Raw genomic sequence first — 24,412 nt, forward strand, 5'->3', positions numbered from 1 at the left:
CCCCCACAAGGATTAGGTAGGAAACTATAAGTACTATACAGGGATGCCAAAGCACCGGGGAAAAATAAAAATGGTGACACATTTGTTTTTCATTCTCCTTTATAAGTGGGGGGATTGTTATAAAACTGTGATATTGTTGTGTTGTACAATGTCATTATACTGTATGTTTTGGGAAAAGTAAAAAAAAAATACAGTTAAAAGAACAACCTTTTTACTATCAACACTTATTGGCATATAAATCTGCATTGTTATGCAGTGTTGTATTCCACAGGCCACGTCATTCGGGGTCTGCTGAGTGACATCCCTTATGGACACCTGCAGTCCTATGTGTTCCACTAGGGTAATATGAGATCAGTGCTAACACACAATAAAAGCATATGAAGTAATGCCTACTGGAGCTGGTGTGGAAGCAGCAAATGTGCTGAAAGATGAAATGCAAAACATTCTCTTCTACTTTTCGGGGCATGATATAAAAAGTCTCAGCAAAATATCAGATTGTGTAAAGCAATAAGCCGCTGTGAAACAGCTGATTCCATCATCACATGGTAAAATTCACTTTTAGAAAACACCTGTCTTTATTACCGACAACTGTTCTTTATCTGAATATGTTGTATCGCTCTGCTGGAGACTAGAAGTGACATAAGTCTGAAAAAATGGGATATAAAGAAATAAATTGAACTACTATGAATTTACGGGCAATCCATATTTTTAAACACATTGTTAAATCTAATTTGTATATCTGGGCCTAGTTTTACAGTAGAGGCTCATGAAACTTATGATCCAATCACTATAAATGAAAACTATTTAATTGTTTACATATTACTTTATTCAAATATAAGCCTTTTGCTGGGCTTTACCTTGTCCAGTAATTTTTTATACCCTTTATAAGCCTGTATGTGGCTACAACAACATGGATTTCTCTTAGTTGTCCAAGTTGAATGCTGTACAAAGACTAAAGAAATCAGTAGAGAGAGTGTACCCTGTCTTTGAGGCATTGACTTAATAAATTGAAGATAAAGTGTACCTGTCATTAGCAAAATCTTGTGATAAAAAGTAGATAACACCATTTCAGCAAAATCTCCTCCCAATAGGGGACAGCTCCCAATAGCAGACAGTTTTTAATTCCCCGGCAGAGTCCCATAAGACTTAATGTATTTGCACCCTCCAAATAGGGGGCACTCCCAATAGCACTCCCAGACACTCCCAGTAGTGGACAAAACACTCCCAAACGGGGACAAAACATTCTCAATAGGGGACAAAACACTCCCAATAGGGGACAGAACACTCCCAATAGGGGAAAAACAGGCTTATGTTCCGGCCTTACCTTGTACACAGGGCTGCCGTTAGGGGGGGTACAGCCAATACCCCAGTAAGAGGCCCAGGCTCCCAGGGGGCCCTGGCCCTGGTACACCTTCCTGCAGCAGCCCCAGCACAGAAGCAGAAGACTGCTGTTTAAACAGTGGTCTCCTGCTTCTGTACGTCCGCCGGCCGCATCATTCACCCCCCATGCCAATTTATTCCCCCTGTGCAAAATCATCCCCCCTTTTTTTACCCCCTGTGCCACATTATTTCCCCTTGATCCCCCTTGTTATTTCATTCCCTCTTTGTTACCCTTTGTGCCAATTCATCACCCCCTCTTTACCACCCCCTGTGCCATTTCATCCCCCCTGTGCCATTTCCGTCCCCCTTTATTCCATCTGTCCTCTGCGCTGTACTCACTGAGAAACTGTGAACAGTGGCAGCTGCACTGACAAGTAACTCCTGGCATCACTCATCAGTGCCCGCAGCCACCGCTGTTGCTCTCAGTAAGTGCAGCGCAGAGAACCTTAGGAGAACGTCAATCCCATTAATAGCCCCTGCACCTGAGCATGCTGGACCGGTAAGAAGAACAACAGGGGAAGGAGGGAAGGGGAAAAGTGGCACAAGGGGTAAGGGGGGATAAAATGGCACAGGGGGTGGGGTGGTAAGGGGTGAGGATTTGGCACAAGGCACAGGAGGAATAGAGGTGCACAGGGTATAAAGTAGGGATGAAATAGTACAAGGGGTTGATAGGGGATGATTTAACTGCACTGGGAGATTCTACTGTAATATTGTCTTTTATCATGTTTTATAAGTAATTACACTGGAGTGAGTACAGTACAGTATTTGGTCATTTAGAAAGATTTATGAGCCTTTTTTCCCAATAGGGGATCTCTAAATAGCAGACACTTTTTTATTCCCCATGAGTGTCCACTATTGGGAGATTCTATTGTATAAATAGAATTGTAATATACATTGGTTAGAAAATCTGTATATTTTTGGGTGAAAAAATGCTGCCCCTGCAGCTATCGCCTGTGTGTCTCTATGAGGAGTCCAAATACAGGCAGTGGGGGCAGCACAAGCTGACTCTGTGCAGGCTCCTGGCTTGTCAATCATTCTGATGTGTAAGCCGTGAGCTTGTCACAGAGCCCTGCTTGTCCTCAGTGCACAGAGCCCAGGGCCGAACTGGCCCACCGGGATACCGGGAACATTCCCGGTAGGCCGCTCACCCTGGGGCCGGCAGTGGCCGGCCTGTGCTCAGTCCCCGACCTCACCTGTTCTTATAGATCGGAGCGCATCTGGCCGCCCATGCACACTTGCATACAAGGGCCTGATACTAGTATCAGGACCTTGTATGCAGCCAGGGCCGCCATTAGGGGTACAGCCAGTACTCCAGTAAGGGGCCCGGGCCCCCGCTGCGCCCCCCTGCAGATGCCGCAGCACAGTAGCAGGGGATCGCTGTATACACAGCAGTCTCCTGCTTCCATGGCCGGTCCAGGACGCATTGAACTATAAGCGCGTCTGTATAGTTTAATGCGGCGCTCGGGCTCGGCTGATTGACAGAGCGAAGAGCCATTGGCTTCTCGCCCTGTCAATAACTCTTGTGGGCCGCCCACCTTGTGCAGGCGCCGACAAGAAGCCCGGGCTTCCGTCCTCTGCACTCCTGCACATGAATGACGTCATCATCATGTGCCGGATCACAGACTGGTGAAGAAGACAGAAGAGAAGAGGCCGTGCTGACTACCACTACCTAAAGGGGACACTGCTGGCTATCACTACCTAAAGGGGGCACTGCTGGCTATCACTACCTAAAGGGGGCACTGCTGGCTATCACTACCTAAAGGGGGCACTGCTGGCTATCACTACCTAAAGGGGGCTGCTGCTGGCTATCACTACCTAAAGGGGGCACTGCTGGCTATCACTATCTAAAGCGGGCACTGCTGGCTATCACTATCTAAAGGGGGCACTGCTCGCTATCATTACCTAAAGGTGGCACTTCTGGCTATCACTACCTAAAGGGGGCACTGCTGGCTATCACTACCTAAAGGGGGCACTCCTGGCTATCACTACCTAAAGGGGGCACTGCTGGCTATCACTATCTAAAGGGGGCACTGCTGGCTATCACTATCTAAAGGGGGCTGCTGCTGGCTATCACTACCTAAAGGGGGCTGCTGCTAGCTATTACTACCTAAAGGGGGATGCTGCTGGCTATTACTACCTAAAGGGGACTGCTGCTAACACCTAAAGGGGAGGATAATACTGTATATGGGGGACTGCAACTATATACAGGGGGATCTACATACAGGGAGTAACCCCTACTTATAGGGGACTGCTACTGCATACAGGGTGTAGCTATCTACAGGGGGCAGCTATCTATACGGGGACCTACCTACAGATAGTACCTCCCTACTCCGGGCACCTGTGTAATGAGGGAAACTATGTGAAGGGACCTGTCTACTTTCTGGAGCGACCTAACTACCTAATGGGTGGGGGAAGGACCTACCTACGCTTCCCCAACACACTTATCTAGCCACCATATATGGTCTGCAGAGCCTGTGTAGAGCTAATATCTACCACTATATGGCCACTGTATGGGGGAATAGTTCCTCCTTGTATACTGGTAATATTGGTCTAAGTCTACAGGATTTGATCAGTAACAGTATGACGGTAATATGTATGGTGATAATATTCCTCCTTGTATACTGGTATTATTGGTAATATTGGTCTCAGTATACAGGATTTGGTTAGTAACAGTATGATGGTAATATGTATGGTGATAATATTTCCTCCGTCTTTCTCCATTGAAATAAAGGGCTCTTGTTTTTCTTGTCCTGTGGTTTACATGTTTTTTTTATTGATAATTGGCAAAATAGCGGGCAATCCCTTAGGGGGGGGGGTTAAGTGGAGGGGCCCATGCCTTAAGCTGTGTAAGGGGCCCCAAAATTTCTGATGGCAGCCCTGCCGGTGGCTGCCACAGTGCCGCAATGCTGTGGGGCTGGTAGGAAATTATTCCCATGGCTGCTTTTTATCCCCAGTCCGGCCCTGACAGAGCTCTGCTTGTCCTAAGTGCTCAGAGCCCTACTTGTCCTCAGTGCACAGAGCCCTGCTTGTCCTCACTGCACAGAGCCCTACTTGTCCTCAGTGCACAGAGCCCTGCTTGTCCTAAGTGCACAGAGCCCTGCTTGTCCTCAGTGTACAGAGCCCTGCTTATCCTCAGTGCACAGAGCCCTGCTTGTCCTCAGTGTACAGAGCCCTGCTTGTCCTAAGTGCACAGAGCCCTGCTTGTCCTAAGTGCACAGAGCCCTACTTGTCCTCAGTGTACAGAGCCCTGCTTGTCCTCACTGCACAGAGCCCTGCTTGTCCTCAATGTACAGAGCCCTGCTTGTCCTCAGTGTACAGAGCACTGCTTGTCCTCACTGCACAAAGCCCTGCTTGTCCTCAGTGCACAGAGTCCTGCTTGTCCTCACTACACAGAGCCCTGCTTGTCCTCACTGCACAGAGCACTGCTTGTCCTCACTGCACAGAGCACTGCTTGTCCTCACTGCACAGAGCCCTGCTCGTCCTCACTGCACAGAGCCCTGCTTGTCCTCAGTGTACAGAGCCCTGCTTGTCCTCACTGCACAGAGCCTCGCTTGTCCTCAGTGTACAGAGCCCCGCTTGTCCTCAGTGTACAGAGCCCTGCTTGTCCTCAGTGCACAGAGCCCTGCTCGTCCTCACTGCACAGAGCCCTGCTTGTCCTCATTGCACAGAGCCCTGCTTGTCCTCACTGCACAGAGCCCCGCTTGTCGTCAGTGTACAGAGCCCTGCTTGTCCTCAGTGCACAGAGCCCCACTTGTCCTCAGTGTACAGAGCCCTGCTTGTCCTCAGTGTACAGAGCCCTGCTTGTCCTCACTGCACAGAGCCCTTTTTGTCCACCCACACTTGTCTACCTACACTGTATTTTGTCTTTACACAGTGACACACAGACAATAGTTTCAAGGATTTTTTCACCCAAAAAAATTCACATATTTTAACCAATGTACATTACAAATATACATATACTGTAGGACCTGATTTTCTAAGAGTGGAGTGTATTTTCTTTTTTTGTGGGCTTTAATTCCCTACAAGTATTTTTCTAAGGTACATAAATCGCAGACCCGACCCCTGGGACGTCTGATCGTCTTGGGGATCGGGTCTGCGACAGAGGCATTGTCCTCTTACCTAGAATGGCTTGTCCCTCCCCTGCTCCCATCCATCCCTTCCTTCCTTAAGAACACAGAAGATCTGCTACGCGCCCTACAGTCCTTTAGATGGGAAAGTTCCTACAAGTTAGCCTCTATAGACGTCGAGAGCCTCTACACTCGCATTCCACATGATGCGGGTGTGTGGGCTCTTAGCGACTTCCTAAGAGGGTCACACAAGTCCCAAGAATTTAGAAACTTTGTCACAGAGGGCATGACATCCTGACTCAAAACACCTTCACACAAAATGATGTGTGGTATGTGCAGAGCCGGGGTACCGCGATGGGTACCCCGGTCTCTTGCACATACGCAAACATCTTTTTAGCGATGTTAGAAAGCAAACTCATCTACTCGTCTAAGAATCCTTATATTTCCAACATTAAACTTTATTTAAGGTATGTAGACTACGTATTCGCGGTCTGGGACGGATCGGCCGATCTGTTTCATCAATTTGTACAATACATGAATAATGAGAATGGGCAGAATATGCTCTTCACCTACCAGTTTGGCGACCAAACTTTGGATTTTTTGGATGTCCATATCTGGATTGAAGAGAATACAAGAAAAACCACAGGCTACAGGAAAGATATTGCACACAACTCCCTGTTACATTATCAGAGTTCCCACCCCCAGCATGTCCAAAATGGATTTCTTATAGCCAATTCCTCCGCTTGAAGAGGATAAATACCGAAGAATCACATTATCAGAGCCAGGCGGAGGAATTGAAGCAGCGACTGTCAGACAGAGGCTATCCCCTACCAATGATAGAAAAAGCATATAGAAGGGTACAACAAAAATCAATAACAAAAATTACTAAAAATGAAGTCTAAATTGCAGGAGCATAAGGTGAATCATTTTGTCTTCAGTTTCCATAACTAGCCCCCTCAATAAGATCATTAATAGAGCTATCCATAACCACTGGTACCTTCTGGTGGCAGATTCTGATATTCAGGATACTGCGAAAAATCGCCCCATTATAACATACAGATGTAACAAAACTATGAGTGGCTATCTAAACAAACAAATTTGAAAACGGAAAAACAAAAAAGGTAGTGATTGGTTAAATAAGAGTGCTCCCAATGGTAATTTTGCATGCAAAAATTGTTCAATATGCAAACTTAATCTGCAGCAGCAACAGTTTCGTCTAGGAGAAGAAATCATCCAGGTCCGACAATTCATTACTTGCCGCAGTACACACGTGGCATATTGCCTCGTGTGCCCATGCGGTTTTTTCTATGTCGGAAAGATGAAATGCAACTTCTGCAAGCGGATGAAAGAGCATATCTATAGTTTAAAAACAGGAAAGGGCGCACCTAAACTCATAAAACACATGAGAGAAGTCCATAATAATAACGCCGAGCAATTACGATTTGCAGGGATCGAAAGAATTATGTCTAGTGGCCAGGGCATAGATCGTGACAAGATCTTAATGAAAAGAGAAATTATATGGATCAATAAACTTGAAGCGCTAGGCGCTCTTGGATTGATTGAATGACCGTCACGATCTATCTCCCTGGTTATAAGTTGCATGTCAGTTTTGTTTTTAGAGGTATAGGTTTGGTGTATTTGTTACCACTTAATTCAGTATGTATTCACACCTTATTGTGAGTCCGTTTTTACCTCCCCCTTCCCCTGGAGGAGAACGTACTTAAACCCCACACCTCCTCACCTGTCCAGACCGGATGAAGCGTTGGATTACTTGAAACAGTTCTGTCGTTTGGACCCCACCCCCCTGCACAGCTCCCTGATCCCTACATGCCGCGAGTGTCTCCAGCTGTTGTGACAGAGGCGGATCTCCGCAATAAAGCTGTCACTGAAGACGGTGAGTCGATACGTGTTTTTCTTTACATCTACTTACAAATATACATATACTGTAGGACCTGATTTACTAAGAGTGGAGTGTATTTTTTTTTTGTTAGTTTTAATTCCCTACAAGTATTTTTCTACGGTATTTACTAATAATTCCCTATATTTTGCACTTTTCCCTACATGTTGCTTTTTGTTTTTACACATGCTCTGATCTGTGGGGTTTTACTCAACTCAAATCCACCACATTTCCTGTGGAAACCTTAAAGGATAACTGCAGTGCAATACACACTTATCCCCTATCTACAAGATAGGGGATAAGTGTTTGTCGCGGGGGGTCCAACCACTGGGACCCCCCCCCGCGATCCCCCTAATGGGGCACCGCCATTAGCGCTCATAGTGAGCGCTAAGGAGTGTAGCGTCGACCTAGAGGTCGACGGTGACGCCTCGTCTCCTCCCCGTCCCAATACAGTTCTATTGGGGGAGGCGGGGAGGCACGAACGCTGCCTCCCCGCCTCTCCCATAGAGATGTATGGAGGAGGTGTGCTGGCCGCAACATCATGCTGCAACTGGCACGCCCCTGCAAGGGAACAGGAGAACACAGGGGGTCCCAGCGGTCGGACCCCCCTTGATCAAACACTTATCCCCTATCCTGTGGATAGGGGATAAGTGTTAATCACGCTGCAGATGTCCTTTAAGAAATATATTGGGATTTTTTTACGTTGGGAACACACACCCTTTTTCAACTGCAACGGCCCCTTTTCCCAAGGGTCACATCCCTTTTACTGGTTTTCTGAATAAAATTGAGAGTTGGGCGGGTTTTTATATTTTGGGCGCAAATTCTGGCACACATTCTGACACAGACACAATTTGAGGCGCAATGCGACACATTCTGGTGCCCAACCTGTCAAAACAGGTCGGGTTTACAATACTAAATCAGGGCCATAATGTTATTATATATGTTATATAAAAAGTTTTTTCAAGTCTGTACTGTTTATCCAGCCTCTGTATCTTTAAAATGGTAAAAAAGTAAAATAGGAAGGGGCATACTTTAAATGGGTTGCCCACTTTATACAATGTCTCTTAGAAGAGTCCACTCACAAGAAACTGATCACAAGGTGTACCACTGCTAAAAGTAATATTGATTAATTATGACCTAGGAATTTTGACTGCATGTGTTCAATATCCTTAGAGCATCCACTCTGGAATTGGGTCTCCAAGTAAAACACTTACATTTTGGATCCTCCGGAGCAAAAAACCACTCTTTAACCATTCTTATCTTGATCAAAGTGTGAGGGTTCCTGAACGGGAAAATTCTATTAACTAATAATGAATATATAAAAAAAGAAGACAATCCCTTAAATGGGCACTCTCATTAAAAATTTTTTTGCTATTGCACTCCTTATGGTAAATGAAAAATGTTTCTAATATATTTTGTTTAAAAAAAAATGAAGTTTTCTATGTTTTATTTGTGCTTAAAAAAGCTCAAAAGAACATTTTCCCCCAACTCATACACAGACTTTGGACCAAAGTCCAAACACAGGAAGTGCTGCCTGGAGTGCTGAGGTGGGGGGGGGGGGGGAGGGGTGTCCAACCAACAGCATATGGCAGTTATGTGTGAGAGGAGCTATGATTGGATGAGGTGATTGGATGAGGCTGGCAGGCAGCACTCCAGGCAGCACTTCCTGTGTTTGGACTTTGGTCCAAAGTCTGTGTATGGTGTTGGGGGAACATGTGCTTGAGCTTTTTTAACCTCTTCAGGACGCAGGGCGTATGGATACGCCCTGCATTCCGAGTCCTTAAGGATGCAGGCCGTATCCATACGCCCGTGGGAATTCCGGTCCCCACCGCTAGCCGGTTGGGGACCAGAGCTGGATGCCTGCTGAAATCGTTCAGCAGGCATCACGGCATATTGCCCAGGGGGGTCATTATGTCCCCCCATGTCGGCGATGGCCGCAGATCGCTGGACAATTCAGTCCAGCGATCTGCGGCGATTCCGGGTCAATCGGGTCTCCAGTGACCCGGTGACCCGGAATTACAGGCTGTTCGGGGCCGTCTCTGACGGCCCTAAACAGCCATAGCCAGCAGGGGGGAGGTGGCACTGGTGCCACCTCACGATCGCCCTGATTCGTCGGCCGGTTTACCAGCCGACCAATCAGGGCACCTGCTGCGGGTGTCACTCCCGCAACTCCGGAGGACGTGAGCGGGTGCGGGATGTGGACCCCAGCAGCTGGGGCCCCCGATCCCCGGCGTCCCTGTTTGGATCGGGCCCCAGGAGCGACGGCGGCGAAGGTGAGTGACAGCCTCCTGCTGTTGCTTAGCAACAGCTCCTGCATGCAAAAAGGGCATGCTGGGAGCTGTAGTTATGCAACAGCAGGAGGCAGACCACCACAACTCCCAGCATTCCCTTATGGGCATGCTGGGACTTATAGTTTTGCAACAACTGGAGGCACATTTTTTCTATGGAAAAGTGTACCTTCAGCTGTTGTATAACTACAACTCCCAGCTTGCACAAACAGCTAAAGTGCATGCTGGGAGTTGTAGTGATGCATCTGCTGGTTGCATAACTACAACTCCCAGCATGCCGTTGGCTGTCGGTGACTGCTGAGAGTTTTAGTTTTGCAACAGCTGAAGGCACACTGGTTGTGAAACTCAGAGTTTTTTTTTAACCTAACTCAGTGTTTCACGACCGGTGTGCCTCCAGCTGTTGCAAACTACAACTCCCAGCATGCACCGTATATACTGGGAGTTGTAGTTTTGCAACAGCTGGAGGCACACTGGTTGTGAAACACTGAGTTAGGTTACAAACTAAGTGATACATAACCAGTGTGCCTACAGCTGTTTCAAAACTAAAACTCTCAGCATGTACAGTCTGTCAGCGCATGCTGGGAGTTGTAGTTTTGCAACAGCTGGATGATCCCCCCCTCTCCCCCAATGTGAACGCACAGGGTACACTCACATGGGCGGAGGTTTACAGTAAGTATTCGGCTGCAAGTTTGAGCTGCGGAAAATTTTCTGCCGCAGCTCAAACTGCCAGCGAGAAACTACTGCGAACCCCCCGCCGCGTGACTGTACCCTAAAAACAGTACACTACACTACACTAACACAAAATAAAATAAAAAGTAAAAAACACTACATATACACATATCCCTACACAGCCCCCCTCCTCTCCCCAATAAAAATGAAAAACGTTTGGTACACCACTGTTTCCAAAACGGAGCCTCCAGCTGTTGCAAAACAACTGCTCTCAGTATTACCAGCCAGCCACTGACTGTCCAGGCATGCTGGGAGTTTTACAACAGCTGGAGGCACCCTTTTTGGGAATCACTGGCGTAGAATACCCCTATGTCCACCCCTATGCAAGTCCCTAATTTTGGCCTCAAATGGGCATGGCACTCTCACTTGCGCTCTCACTGGAGCCCTGTCGTATTTCAAGGCAACAGTTTAGGGTCACATATGGGGTATCGCCGTACTCGGGAGAAATTGTGTTACAAATTTTGGGGGGTATTTTCTGCTTTTACCCTTTTAAAAAATTTAAAATTTTGGGGAAAACAAGCATTTTCGGTAAAAAAAAAAAAATTTTTTACATATGCAAAAGTCGTGAAACACCTGTGAGGTATAAAGGTTCACTTAACCCCTTGTTACGTTCACCGAGGGGTCTAGTTTCCAAAATAGTATGCCATGTGTTTTTTTTTTTGCTGTCCTGGCACCATAGGGGCATCCTAAATGCGGCATGCCCCCAGAGCAAAAATTTGCTTCCAAAAAGCCAAATGTGACTACTCCTCTTCTGAGACCTGTAGTGCGCCAGCATAGCACTTTTCACCCTCATATGGGGTGTTTTCTGAATCGGAAGAAATTGGGCTTCAAATTTTGGGGGGTATTTTCTGCTATTACCCTTTTTAAAAATGTAAAATTTTGGGTAAAACAAACATTTTAGGAATTTTTTTTTACATTTGCAAAAGTCATGAAACACCTGTGGGGTATTAAGGGTCACTTTATCCCTTGTTACGTTCCCTGAGGGGTCTAGTTTCCAAACTGGTATGCCATGTGTTTGTTTTTTTGCTGTTTTGACACCCTAGGGGCTTCCTAAAGGTGACATGCCCCCCAAGAACCATTTCAGAAAAATGTTCTCTCCAAAATCCCCTTGTCGCTCCTTCCCTTCTGAGCCCTCTACTGCGCCCGCTGAACACTTTACATAGACATATGAGGTATGTCCTTACTCGAGAGAAATTGGGCTACAAATACAAGTAAAAATTTTCTCCTTTTACCACTTTCAAAAATTCAAAAATTGGGTCTTCAAGAACATGCGAGTGTAAAAAATGAAGATTGTGAATTTTCTCCTTCACTTTGCTGCTATTCCTGTGAAACACCTAAAGGGTTAAACACTGACTGAATGTCATTTTGAATACTTTGAGGGGTGCAGTTTTTATAAGGGGGTCATTTATGGTGTATTTCTAATATGAAGACCCTTCAAATCCACTTCAAAACTGAACTGGTCCCTGAAAAATATTGAGTTTAAAAATTTTGTGAAAAATTGTTGCTGAACTTTGAAGCCCTCTGGTGTCTTCCAAAAGTAAAACCTCATAAATTTTATGATGCAAACATAAAGTAGACATATTGTATATGTGAACCAAAAAAAATTATTTTGAATATCCATTTTCCTTACAAGCAGAGAGCTTCAAAGTTAGAAAAATGCAAAATTTTCATTTTTTTTGTCAAATTTGGGGATTTTTCCCCAAGAAAGGATGCAAGTTACCATAAAATTTTACCACTATGTTAAAGTAGAATATGTCACGAAAAAACAATCTCGGAATCAGAATGATAACTAAAAGCATTCCAGAGTTATTAATGTTTAAATTGACAGTGGTCAGAATTGCAAAAAACGGCCGAGTCGTTAAGGTGGAAAAGGGCTAAGTCCTTAAGGGGTTAAGCACAAATAAAACATAGAAAACTTCCTTTTTTTTAAGCAAAGTATATTGGAAATATTTTTCATTTACCATAAGGAGTGCAATAGCAAAAATTAGTTTTAATGAGAGTGACCCTTTAAGGGCAGGGTCCCCATGCATTCTGTATGTGCATTGTTAGTATGGTTTTATTTAAATATTGTTTATTGTTCAGCAAATTTTTACCACCAGCTTTTCCTCTAATATAACTATATACTGTATAAAGAAACAGGATACTGGCATTACGTTTACATTGGAATTCTAGGTTTTTAGCATTTTTTTGAAATTACATAAATACTCTAAACAATTGTAGAATGCTCTAATTGTGTGTGTACAGCTTTAAGAAGACACATGCCATTAGCTTGTTAACATCTTGCTGTTATTATGCTGAAATCCTGGAATTTATTGTTTTGAATACCATGATATTCATCTTTGTCTAATCTTCAGAACTGAGCATCAATCCCTGAAAATATTTTAAGTGCCAAGATTAGCAAGTAAGAGTGGAATATCTGCTTGGCTTCCAACTTTCTCTTATTTAATCAGAATTCCCATATTTCACTGTCGCTCTCATTGTCATCCAAGCTTCCGAAATATATGTTATATATTGTATGGTATAAAAAGATAGAAATACAAAAAAGCATCCACATTGGATGGGTTGTGTTTCTTTCTAACCACTGTATTGGTGTTCTTAGGCTCAGTTCACACATGCTCAGACATGTTCATGGCCTCAAGTGCCATCAAATGTATGTCCCTCATGTATACAACAACATGTCTACACATTGCAAATGTCATTGATTCAAATTGTAATAAAATATATAGCAAACAATCTAGATCTTTTGTACAACACAAAGAGAGAAACACAGCCGCACATCCACCATTTGTAATTTGATCTACTTGATTCTCAGCAAAATTTTAAAAACTAACAGGTTGTTAGTATACATTTTGATCAAAAAGTACATGCCCACTCGCCACGTCAAGACCACCACGTTTGAGTTGGTCCCTAACCTGACACTGGCGTAGCCCTGCGGCGGCGACCACTTCCTTCGAGACCCCATGCCTAACGGGGGGAGCGACCCAGTGGCCAGGCAGGGCCACTACTGCCCGACCAAGCCCCTGGCTCTGGGCCACTCCACCCCACAGACAAAGCATCACAGAAACAATGGCCACCACAGAGAACCACACCAGTATGAAACCTACCATGAGCTCACTGCCAGATGGCTGGGAGAATGGTAGGAGGAAACCCTTCTGCAGTTTCCTGCTAATTAAAAACACCTGGGCCAAATGAGTGGAGTGGAGTGCAGGCTATGGAAGAAGGGAGAGACTACAAATGTACAACACAAAGAGAGGTTGTTAGTATACATTTGGCCAACAAACAGGTTGTAAGTATACATTTTGATCAAAAAGTACATGCCCACTCGCCACGTCAAGGTCACCTCGTTAGAGTGGGTCCCTAACCTGACACTGGCGTAGCCCCCGGCAGCGACCACTGCCTCAGAGACCCCATGCCCAAGGTGGGGACCGACCCAGTGGCCAGAAAGCCACTATGGGGTGGAGTGACCCAGAGCCAGGGGCTTGGTTGGGCAGTAGTGGGGCTGCCTGGCCACTGGGTCGCTCCCCCCGTTGGGCATGGGGTCTCGGAGGCAGTGGTCGCCGCCGGGGGCTACGCCAGTGTCAGGTTAGGGACCCACTCTAACGAGGTGGCCTTGACGTTGCGAGTGGGCATGTAATTTTTGATCAAAATGTATACTAACAACATGTTAGTTTTTGAAATTATGCTGAGAAGCAAGTAGATCAAATGACAAATGGTCGATGTGCGGCTGTGGTTCTCTCTTTGTATTGTACATTTGTAGTCTCTCCCTTCTTCCATAGCCTGCACTCTACCCCACCCATTTGGCCCAGGCATTTTTAATTAGCAGGAAACTGCATAAGGGTTTCCTCCTACCATTCTCCCAGCCCTCTGGCAGTGAGCACATGGTAGCTTTCATACTGGTGAGGTTCTCTGTGGTGGCCATTGTTTCTGTGATGCTTTGTCTGTGGGGTGGAGTGACCCAGAGCCAAGGGCTTGGTCGGGCAGTAGAGGGGCTGCCTGGCCACTGGGTCGCTCCCCCCGTTGGGCATGGGGTCTCGTAGGCAGTGGTCGCCGCCGGGGGGTACGCCAGTGTCAGGTTAGGGACCCACTCTAACGAGGTGGCCCTGATGTGGCGAGTGGGCATGTACTTTTTGATCAAAATGTATACTAACAACCTGTTAGTTTTTGAAATTATGCTGAGAAGCAAGCAGATCAAATTACAAGTGATGGATGTGCTGCTGTGTTCCTCTCTTTGTGTTGTAAATCCCCATCTTTTGCTGTAACAAAAAGCATAGATAACTACACTTTTAGTTAAGTTGAAACAAAGATATAATACAAAGCAAGTGCGTGCCAATAGATATACATGCGCTAGTTATACCTGTAGATTGGGAGTAGATTAACCTCTTAAGGACACAGCCCATTATGAACTTAAGGACCAGAGCATTTTTTGCACATCTGACCACTGTAATTTTAAGCATTAATAACTCTGGGATGCTTTTCCTAATCATTCTGATTCTGAGATAGTTTTTTCATGATATATTCTACTTTACGTTAGTAGTAAATTTTCATTGATACTTGCATGAAAAATGCAAAAATTTCATAAAAAATTTTAACATTTTGCATCTTTCTAATTTTGAAGCTCTCTGCTTGTAAGGAAACTAGACATTCCAAATAAATTTTATATTTATTCACATATACAATATGTTTACTTTATGTTGGCATCATAAAGTTGACATGTTTTTACTTTTTGAAGACATCAGAGGGCTTCAAAGTTCAGCAGCAATTTTCAAATTTTTCACGAAATTTTCAAAATTAGAATTTTTCAGGGACCAGTTAAGATTTGAAGTGGATTTGAAGGGCCTTCATATTAGAAATTCCCCATAAATTACCCCATTATAAAACCTGCACCCCTCAAAGTATTAAAAATGACATTCAGAAAGTTTATTAACCATTTAGGTGTTTCACAGGAATAGTAGCAAAGTGAAGGAGAAAATTTAAAAAATCTTCATTTTTTCACTTGCATGTTCTTGTGGACCCAGTTTTTGAATATTTACAAGGGGTAATAGGAGGAAAAACCCCACAAAATTTGTAACCCAAATTCTCTAGAGTAAGGAAATATCTCATATGTGGATATAAAGTGCTCTGTGGGTGCACTAGGGGGCTCAGAAGGGAAGGAGCAACAATGGAATTTTGGAGAATGAATTTTGCTGAAATAGTTTTTGGGGGGCATGTCGCATTTAGGAAGCCCCACATGGCATACTATTTTGGAAACTACACCAAAAAACAAGGGGTCTGGTGAGCCTTAGCACCACACAGGTGTTTAATGACTTTTTGTTAAAGGGGTTATCCACCATAAGGTGATTTTAGTACGTACCTGGCAGACAGTAATGGACTTGCTTATGAAGGATCTGCGCTTGTCTTGGGGCTAAATGGCTATGTTGTGACATTACCATAACACTGTGGCTAACTGTTTGCGAACTGGTATTTCCTGTTTGACTTTTCTTTTTTTGACTACAAATCCCACAATTCCATCTTCCTCCCTGCCACACATCAGCCACCCCACCCATTGAAACATAAATGAGCTGCATCCATTCAAATCAGTGTGGTTTTCAATCAGGGTGCCTACAGCTGTTGCATAAGTTGCAGATTGATATCTCTCCCACCCATTGAAGTAGACAGGCTCCCTGTCATCAGCTGACTAGTGAGTCAGGTCTTGGCCACATTGCAAGCTGGGAAAAATCCGAAACAACAGTCATTTTGTATGCTGGGAAAAATAAATAGTGGGGTGAAAATCACAGAAGAATTGTGAGAAAACGGTCACACACAGGTACAGACACTATATTATGAACTACACTAACTTTACAGCCCCTGTAGCATAGTCAAATAAAAAAAAAATCCTGGAATACCCCTTTAAAGTCGGATGTGTAAATGAAAAAAAAAATTCACTAAAATGCAGTTTTCTTTCCCTAAATTTACAATTTTTACAAGGGATAATTTAGAGAAAATGCCCCCCAAAATTTGTAACCCCATTTCTTTGGAGTATGGAAATACCCCTTGTATGGACGTAAAATGCTCTGCTGGCGAACTACAATGCTCAGAAGAGAAGGAGCCACATTTGGCTTTAGGAGAGAGAATTTTGCTACAATGATTTTTGGGGGGCATGTTGCATTTAGGAAGCCCCTATGGTGCAAGAACAGCAAAAAAAAAAAAACAACAGATGGCATACTATTTTGGAAAGTAACAAGCAGTACACTGAGGCTTAACACCTCACAGATGTTTGATAAATGTTCATTAAATTGGGATGTGAAAAGGAAAAAAAATTTTTTACACTAAAATGCTGGGGTTACCCAAAATTTTTTATTTTCACAAGTAGTGAGAGGAGAAAATGTCCCCCACAATTTTGTAAATACATTTCTATGGAGTAAGGACCATGAAGTAATGTCCGTTGCTTCTCAGTATGGAAGTACTCAGTATGTGGACGTAAAATGCTGTGCGGGCGCACTACAGGGCTCAAGAGTCATAGAGTTATTATTACATTTGAAGCCTATGGCATATCAGTAGCTGACGGTTACATATATTCAGTGGAAAATAACAAAAAGAGACATCCACATGTGACCCTATTACAGACAGTACCCCCCTGGGGAAGGTGTATAGGGGGACTTGACATTTGGAACAGATGGGTGTTCCCGAAATGTATTTTCCAGGAATGGATGAAGTGTACTTTGGGGAAAATGAAAATTACAATTTTACTACTGATATGCCAATTATGTTCCCAGAATGATACCCAAAAGTAAATAATATGCCCTCCCCAAACCCTATGCTCTGGATCATCATTCTGGGAATGTGATGTGTGGCCGTCCCTAACCTGTTGCCTCAAATGCGCACACCGCTCAGGTGGAGAGAGAGCACTACGCATTTGAGGCAAAATAAGCCCCCCCCCCCTCCCACCGATGATAGTGACTCAGGGACCCATGTCAAAATATATATCTATTTTTTTTTATAAAAGAGTTTTTTGGCCAATTTAGTGGTTGTAATGGGCTAAAACTTGGAATGTACTCTGGACTTGGTACATTGGGGTCAAATTATGGGAAATGAAAATGAATAGGCAGGTCTCAGCTTTGCAAAGGGGGCAGTGCATGCTATAAATTCTGCAGGGTGCCCAAACTTTTGCAGACACCATTTTTTCTTTTTCTGTTATTTGAAAGTGTAAATGATGGAAATAAAATCTAACTTTTGTTGACATATTATAAGAATGTGTAATCTGTAATTTGATGCCTTTTGGAGATTTTTCCATTTTTCCTTGGCTTCTTTATGCACATTAATACAAATGTTTACCTGGGGTGCCCAAACTTTTGATCCCCACTGTACATGCCTTGAGGGGTGTAGTTTTTTATTTTATTTTTTTTGCTGTTCTGGCACCATAGGGGCTTCCTAAATGCGACATGCCCCCCAAAACCATTTCAGCTAAATTTGCTTTCCAAAAGCCAAATGTGACACCTTCTCTTCTGAGCATAGTAGTGTGCCCGCAGTGCCCTTGACATCCACACATGGGTTAATTCCATACTCAGAAGAGATGGGGTTACATACTGTGGGGGGGGGGGGCATTTTCTCCTATTGCCCCTTGTAAAAAAAATGTAAAATTTGGGGAAAAACCAGCATTTTAGTGGAAATTTTTAAAAAATGTCATCATTTACACATCCGACTTTAACGAAAAGTCGTCAAACACCTGTGGGGTGCAAAGGCTCACTGTACCCCTTGTTACATTCCTTGAGAGATGTAGTTTCCAAAATAGTATGCCATGTGTTTTTTTTTTTTTTTTTTGCTTTGCTGGCACCATAGGGGCTTCCTAAATGAGAAATGCCCCCCACCCCCAAAAAAAAAAAAAAAAAAACATTTCAGCAAAATTCACTCTCCAAAATCCCATTGTCGCTCCTTCCCTTCTGAGCCCTCTACTGCGCCCGCAGAACATTTTACATTCACATATGAGGTATTTCCCTTCTCAAGAGAGATTGGGTTACAAATATTGGGAGGATTTCTCTCCTTTAACCCCTTGTAAAAATTCAAATACTGGATCTACAAGAACATGCTGGTAAAAGAATGAAGATTTTGAATTTTCTCCTTCACTTTGCTGCTTTTCCTGTAAAACACCTAAAGGGTTAACACACTTTCTGAATGTCATTTTGAATACTTTAAGGGGTGTATTTTTTATAATGGGATCATTTATGGGGTATTTCTAATATGAAGGCCCTTCAAATCCACTTCAAAACTGAACTGGTCCCTGAAAAATTCCGATTTTGAAAATTTTGTGGAAAACTGCTGCTGAAATTTAAAGCCCTCTGATGTCTTCCAAAGGTAAAAACATGTCAACTTTATGATGCAAACATAAAGTAGACATATTGTATATGTGAATCAATATATAATTTATTTGGGATCTCCATTTTCCTTATAAGCAGAGAGTTTCAAAGTGAAAAAAAAATGCACTATTTTCTAATTTTTCATAACATTTTGGAAGTTTTTCACCAAGAAATGATGCAAGTATCGGCAAAAATTTACCACTAACATAAAGTAAAATATGTCATGAAAAAAAACAATCCAGAATCAGAGTGAAAAGTAAAAGCTTCCCAGAGTTATTAATGCTTAAAGTGACAGTGGTCAGATGTGCAAAAAATGCTCTAGTCCTTAAGGTGAAAATGGGCTTGGTCCTTAAGGGGTTAAAGTTACAGCAACATGTTGAGTTATGGGTAAACAGTTGTTACCCAGTAATAACTAAAATGGATGCTGTAACTATGTGCATAGGATTTTTAGTGGTTTTGGCATCATCCCTATACTGCCTCCTGACTGGCTGGGAGAGGTGATTGAAGGGCATTATGGGATTCCCTGAGGTCATGTGATCCTTTCCCCTTCTCCTTTTTTCTCATGTGGCTGATGTTATATTAGCGGGTTTGGCCTACCTGTGCAAACCAAACTTTTATTTAAGTTCTGACCAAACTCGCGTTCTACAGGTTTGGTTTCCTCATCACTACTGGTTATGCGTTTTCTACTATAGATATATGGCTATATTATAACAAAGGATACTTCTTTCAGGCTATGTGGTGCTCATGTTACATGCATTATTTAAACCCTGAATAGCTTTCTCCTGCATAAGTCAATATAATAAAATTAATGATGCTTGAAAAATTTTTTCACCTAAAGATAAATAGACAGTGTGTTTCCTGTAATAAATATAAGTGTCAACCATTCAAAAGTGTGGCTTTTAAATTATAATTCCGTGGTTTTCAGTCCAGCTACAAAACCAGATATGGTGCAAAAATGAGCCGACTGGAGTCACTATCTGACTCCGGTCGGCGCATTTAAGTGAATAAGGTGCGGTGCCTATTTTTAAATTTCCCCACCAGCGACCGTATCAGCCAAACGTTGTGCAAATGCCCCCTTAGAAGGATACAGCCAAAGAAAAGTCATCAATTTGCTACTGCAGCCACATTATTATGAAAATATTATGGTCCCTTTCGGTCAAATATTTTGTTAAAATAATCTAGGGAAGTTATGACATTATGTAATGATGGATACAGGATTATAGTATCAGATGCAATTTTTTTTTTTTTTTAGAATACATTTTTTGTATAACACTATCATTGTAGAACTTCATAATAAGTCAACCACAATGGTGATAATTATTAAGATTACACAAATGAAATAATTGTTTCATCTTGTTGTACTCCGGTCTCTTTACAAGTGCCCTATATTGATGTGGCCTACGTCTCTGATATAGGCCTTAAGAATATGCAGCGTGACACATTTAACGTATATTACAACCATTCTAGGAATTTATTTAATGTTAATAATAGTTGTATTATGCTACATAGTACATATGTGAACTTCATGCAACCGCTCTTAGTCTAACTCTATTCTACTTTCCTTGGCTAACACATATTTTGTAGGTAACAATTAACTCTCCCTGAGGCAGAACGCCTTTGCTGGTAGTCACTGAATTTATAGTTAGGGAAGACTTCCCACACTGAGGAAATTGAAGGTTTCAGCGGGCAGATGTGGTGTCTGAGTAACCATGGACTGCAGTTCCAGGTGGACACCAGAAGTTCTTTTCAATTAACTAGTACTTTGACTATGGAGAGTATTTGCTATCCTTCTAACGCTGTTTTGAAGCTGTCTTTGCATGTAATAGGTGGTACTATATCTTTACAGAGACAACATCTGCTTTCATGTACCTGCGATATTATTATAATAGACTTTTCTTTATAGTCTGAAGATTTCACATCTTTTAATCATTATTAAGTTAAATATGCCTTCCAGCAAAAACACAGTTTCTCAGAAACCTTATGGAGCATGCTATTTGCATTTCCGGCTCCTGGATAATTGAAAACTGCTTAAAGTTTAGCTTCTCTATTTAATATAAGGTGTCCCACTCGCTGCAGGCCTGGAAATTAAACTCAACAAACTCCTAGACTACTGAGAACATTTTAATGAAATTTGAAAGTTGTCTTCCGTGCAGTCAAGCACACCTGAACCCAATGCTCTATATTACTGAATGTTCTGGTAAACATGTAGTTAATGGCTTATATAGATCACAGATCAGATATGTCCTATACAATATGCCATGTGAAAGTGTGGCAACAACCAGATCAAAAGGTATCACAAAGTTACATTGCATTAAAACCTAACTTTTTCAAAAACTAGCGAGTTTGGCCCGCTCTCAGCAATCATGTAGAACCTAATTCTGTTGTCCAACTTATCATGTCAGAATCACTATATCAAGAGAAAGGTACGTCACCACAGTAGAGGGATAATACCAGAGTGTAATGTAACCACACAAAGTAGTAGACACTAAATATCGAGATTAATGGTGGAGATGATTATCCCAATGTAAAGGACACTTCCCCAAATATCCACAACACACACCACCCCCTTTAATAGGTGGTTGGTTAGTGCCAGCACATTCACCCCACAGAACATAGTTATCCCCTAAATATAGTACTGTACTACCATTTACTGTACCCTCAGAAGATAACCTTGCCACACCCTAGACCCTCTGAATGTAACACCACCACACGCTGTCCTCCTTTAGACCCCTCTGTCCTCCTCCACAGACCCACTGTCCTCCTTCCCCAGACTCTTCTGTACCCCCCAGAAACCGCAGCCCCTGAGACCTCTGACCCCTAATCCATTCTCCAGACCCCTCTATCCCCCCATCCAGACTTCTCTGCCTCCTCAATCCCCTAAATCCTCCTCCAGACCCATAAGTTCCCCCAGACCCCTTTGTATTCCTTTTCAAGATCTTTAAGACTTCTCTGTCCTCCTTTGTCAGACCCCTCTGTCCTTCTCCTCCAGGCCTCTACATTCCCACAGACCGCTCTTTCCTCTTTCACCAGGCAATTAAGTCTTGTCCTCCTCCAAACACCCATGCCCCCTCGGACCCCTCAGGTCTCTCCAGACCCCTCTGTCCCCACCAAAACCCTACGTTCTGATTTAGACCTCTCTGTCCTCCTCCTCCAGACTCCTAAATTCCCCCAGAACCCTCTGTATTTCTCCTCCTTCAGACTCCTAAGTCCTCCCCAGACCCTTCTGTACCCCTCCTCAACACCCATAATGTCCCCCAGACTCCTCTGTCCTCCTCCTCCTTCAGACCCCTTAGTTCCCCCCAGACCCGTCTGTCTCCTCCTTCTTCAGCCCCCTCTGCCCCCCAGTCAGAAAAGTCAAGGGTTATTTTTTCTTGACTTTATTTGTGTTTTGGATGTTTTGACAAAAACATTTGATTTAAAATTAACATGAAAGGGACATGTGATGAGCTTGTGATTCAGGTAAATGGAATGAGGATTGGTATATTATGGTATATTGGTATATTATAATTCTGATAGCTAATAGTGGACTGGTATATATGACATCTTTTCCTACATCTGTTGCAAAGAGCCCACATCATCAAGCCTATCACCAAGTAAAAAAATGCATCTAGAAAATACCTTTAGTTTAAATGAAGCACATATGCACTTCCAAAGTCATAAACAAGACCATGGTGGAATTTTTCTATAATACAAAGCTTTTAGTAGAAAATATTCAGTCCATGGGATGAAAATGTTTTGTGATTAAATGCATTATATTTTTTGTATTAGTCAAGTGTCTCAAGGCTCTTACAGTAGAGAGTGCATGTACTGACAGGATAGTTAATCTTGAAAACTGTGCTCAGGATGTGAATGTTTGTCATTTTAAATTAAATTGGGATGTATTTTTTGTAAGTTGTTGAAAGAAATGAAAATTGTTTTGTCTCCCCTATCCCACAAGCATTTCTGGCATGTAGCATCACTGATATTTAAATCTAAAAGTTTAGATAAAAGCTTTAACACTCCAGACCCTTTCCTTATATCTATTTTCCATTCAAAAGAGATCTTCAAGTCATTTACAATAGTGTCATGCAGGGCCACCCATTCCATAAGTCTAATCGGATGTTCATCAGGAGGGGAAGTGTTGGGATGGAAGTGAAATCACAGCTTTATATTCTTCTCCAACTTCTACCCTGGGCTGGTGTCTAGGATTGGTGCAGGTCAGGATGTAAATTCGGATTTGATTAATAAATAATGTTAGCTTCATCAAGTGATAATTCACATCACTGGAGCCCAACAGGTTAGAACTAAGCTATTAGAAAACAGGGTGTCATGTAGTTGGAAAGCCTTGTAACAACCCCTAGAGGACGCAGGATGTAAATGTATGCCCTTGTCCCGCTTCTGTTATATGAATCACTCTCAGGGGCTGCATGTGCTTCATACCTGGTGGGTCCTGGCTGCTATCGGTAGGTGAGGCTCATGGCTAATGAGGTAGAATTGAACTTCTGAATGTGAACATTTATTTAGAAATTAAAGGTGTTATCCAGCAAAAACCCTTTTTTAATAAATTTACCCAGGTGGATAACATAAATAAGCCTGTACTTACCTCCATCATTCCGCCGCAGCCTTGTTAACATTGCGCCTGGTCTCCGGTACACACTCCTGGTGCTGCCGACAGCACGTCACATTGTTGCTCAAGCCAGTCACTGGATGAGATGGAACACCACTGAGTTAAATGGGACATATTGTCTGTATATCAATACCATTACAACGATACCCATATTTGCACAGCTTTGCATGTCTTCACAATTTTTTTTTTTTTTTTTTACAAAATAAGTACAGTGGGGGAGATTTATCAAAACATGTGCACAGGAAGAGTGGTGCAGTTGTCCATAGCAACCAATCAACTCACTTCTTTCATTTTTAAAAAGGCCTGTGAAAAATGGAAGAGGTGATCTGATTGGTTGACATGGGCAACTGGAGAACTTTCCCTCTGGACAGATTTTGATAAATCTTCCCCAGTATGCTTAAAATTACCTTATTCTGACCCCTAGATTTTATTTTTATTTTTTATTCTTCTACATGGCTGTTTGAGGGCTAATTTTTTTGTGCCATGATCTGTAGTTATAATTGGTACATATATGAAATTTTTTATCTTTTTATCTTTTATCAATTTTGGCTAATTCAGTTTTTTTCGCTTTTGTTTACACTGTTCACCATAGGGGATCGATAATGCTTTACTTTAATAGCATTGGGTAGATTGGTGCTTTGCTAGTAGAGCTTACCTGAGGCAGAACCTATTAGCGGATCGACCCATGGCAGTGAAGGCCTCCGGCTGCCATTGGAACACTGCAAACATGTTTTGAATGTTCTGTGCACGCACCCAACCAGCATGGCACCTGTCATTTAACCTCTCCCCATTAGAGTACATTACGAAGCTGGGGCTTAGCATTAGCCCCAAAAACCGCTAGCACTGACCCCCAATTTTTACCCACATCGGGGGTAAAAATTTTGCTCCTGGGCCGAGGTGGTAACCGACTGGCATTATTTAGGTTAGGGAGGGCAAGTAACAATGGTCCTCGCCCACCCTGGTAACGTCAGGCTGTTGCTGCTTGGTTGGTATCTGGCAGAGAATAAAAATACCGGGAACCGAATGCAATTTTTTGGGGTTTGATTTTTTTATATTTAATTATTTATTAAAGAAACGTGTGTGGTTCCCCGTATTTTCCTTCTCAACCAGATGCC

General features: G+C 43.0%; 1 protein-coding gene across 1 annotated transcript in view; it reads right to left on the reverse strand.

Annotated features, from left to right (window-relative positions):
* The window catches only part of LOC130359821 (uncharacterized), an 85,804-nt gene extending 62,438 nt beyond the window's left edge, over positions 1-23,366 (reverse strand). The window contains exon 1 of the mRNA XM_056562883.1: positions 23,274-23,366. Coding sequence (XP_056418858.1) covers positions 23,274-23,304 — 31 coding nt within the window. The 5' untranslated portion in view covers positions 23,305-23,366. The remainder of the gene's footprint in view (positions 1-23,273) is intronic.
* Between the last annotated feature and the right edge of the window lie 1,046 nt (positions 23,367-24,412).

This window comes from Hyla sarda, chromosome 1, assembly GCF_029499605.1.
Source record: "Hyla sarda isolate aHylSar1 chromosome 1, aHylSar1.hap1, whole genome shotgun sequence".
Taxonomy (NCBI): domain Eukaryota; kingdom Metazoa; phylum Chordata; class Amphibia; order Anura; family Hylidae; genus Hyla; species Hyla sarda.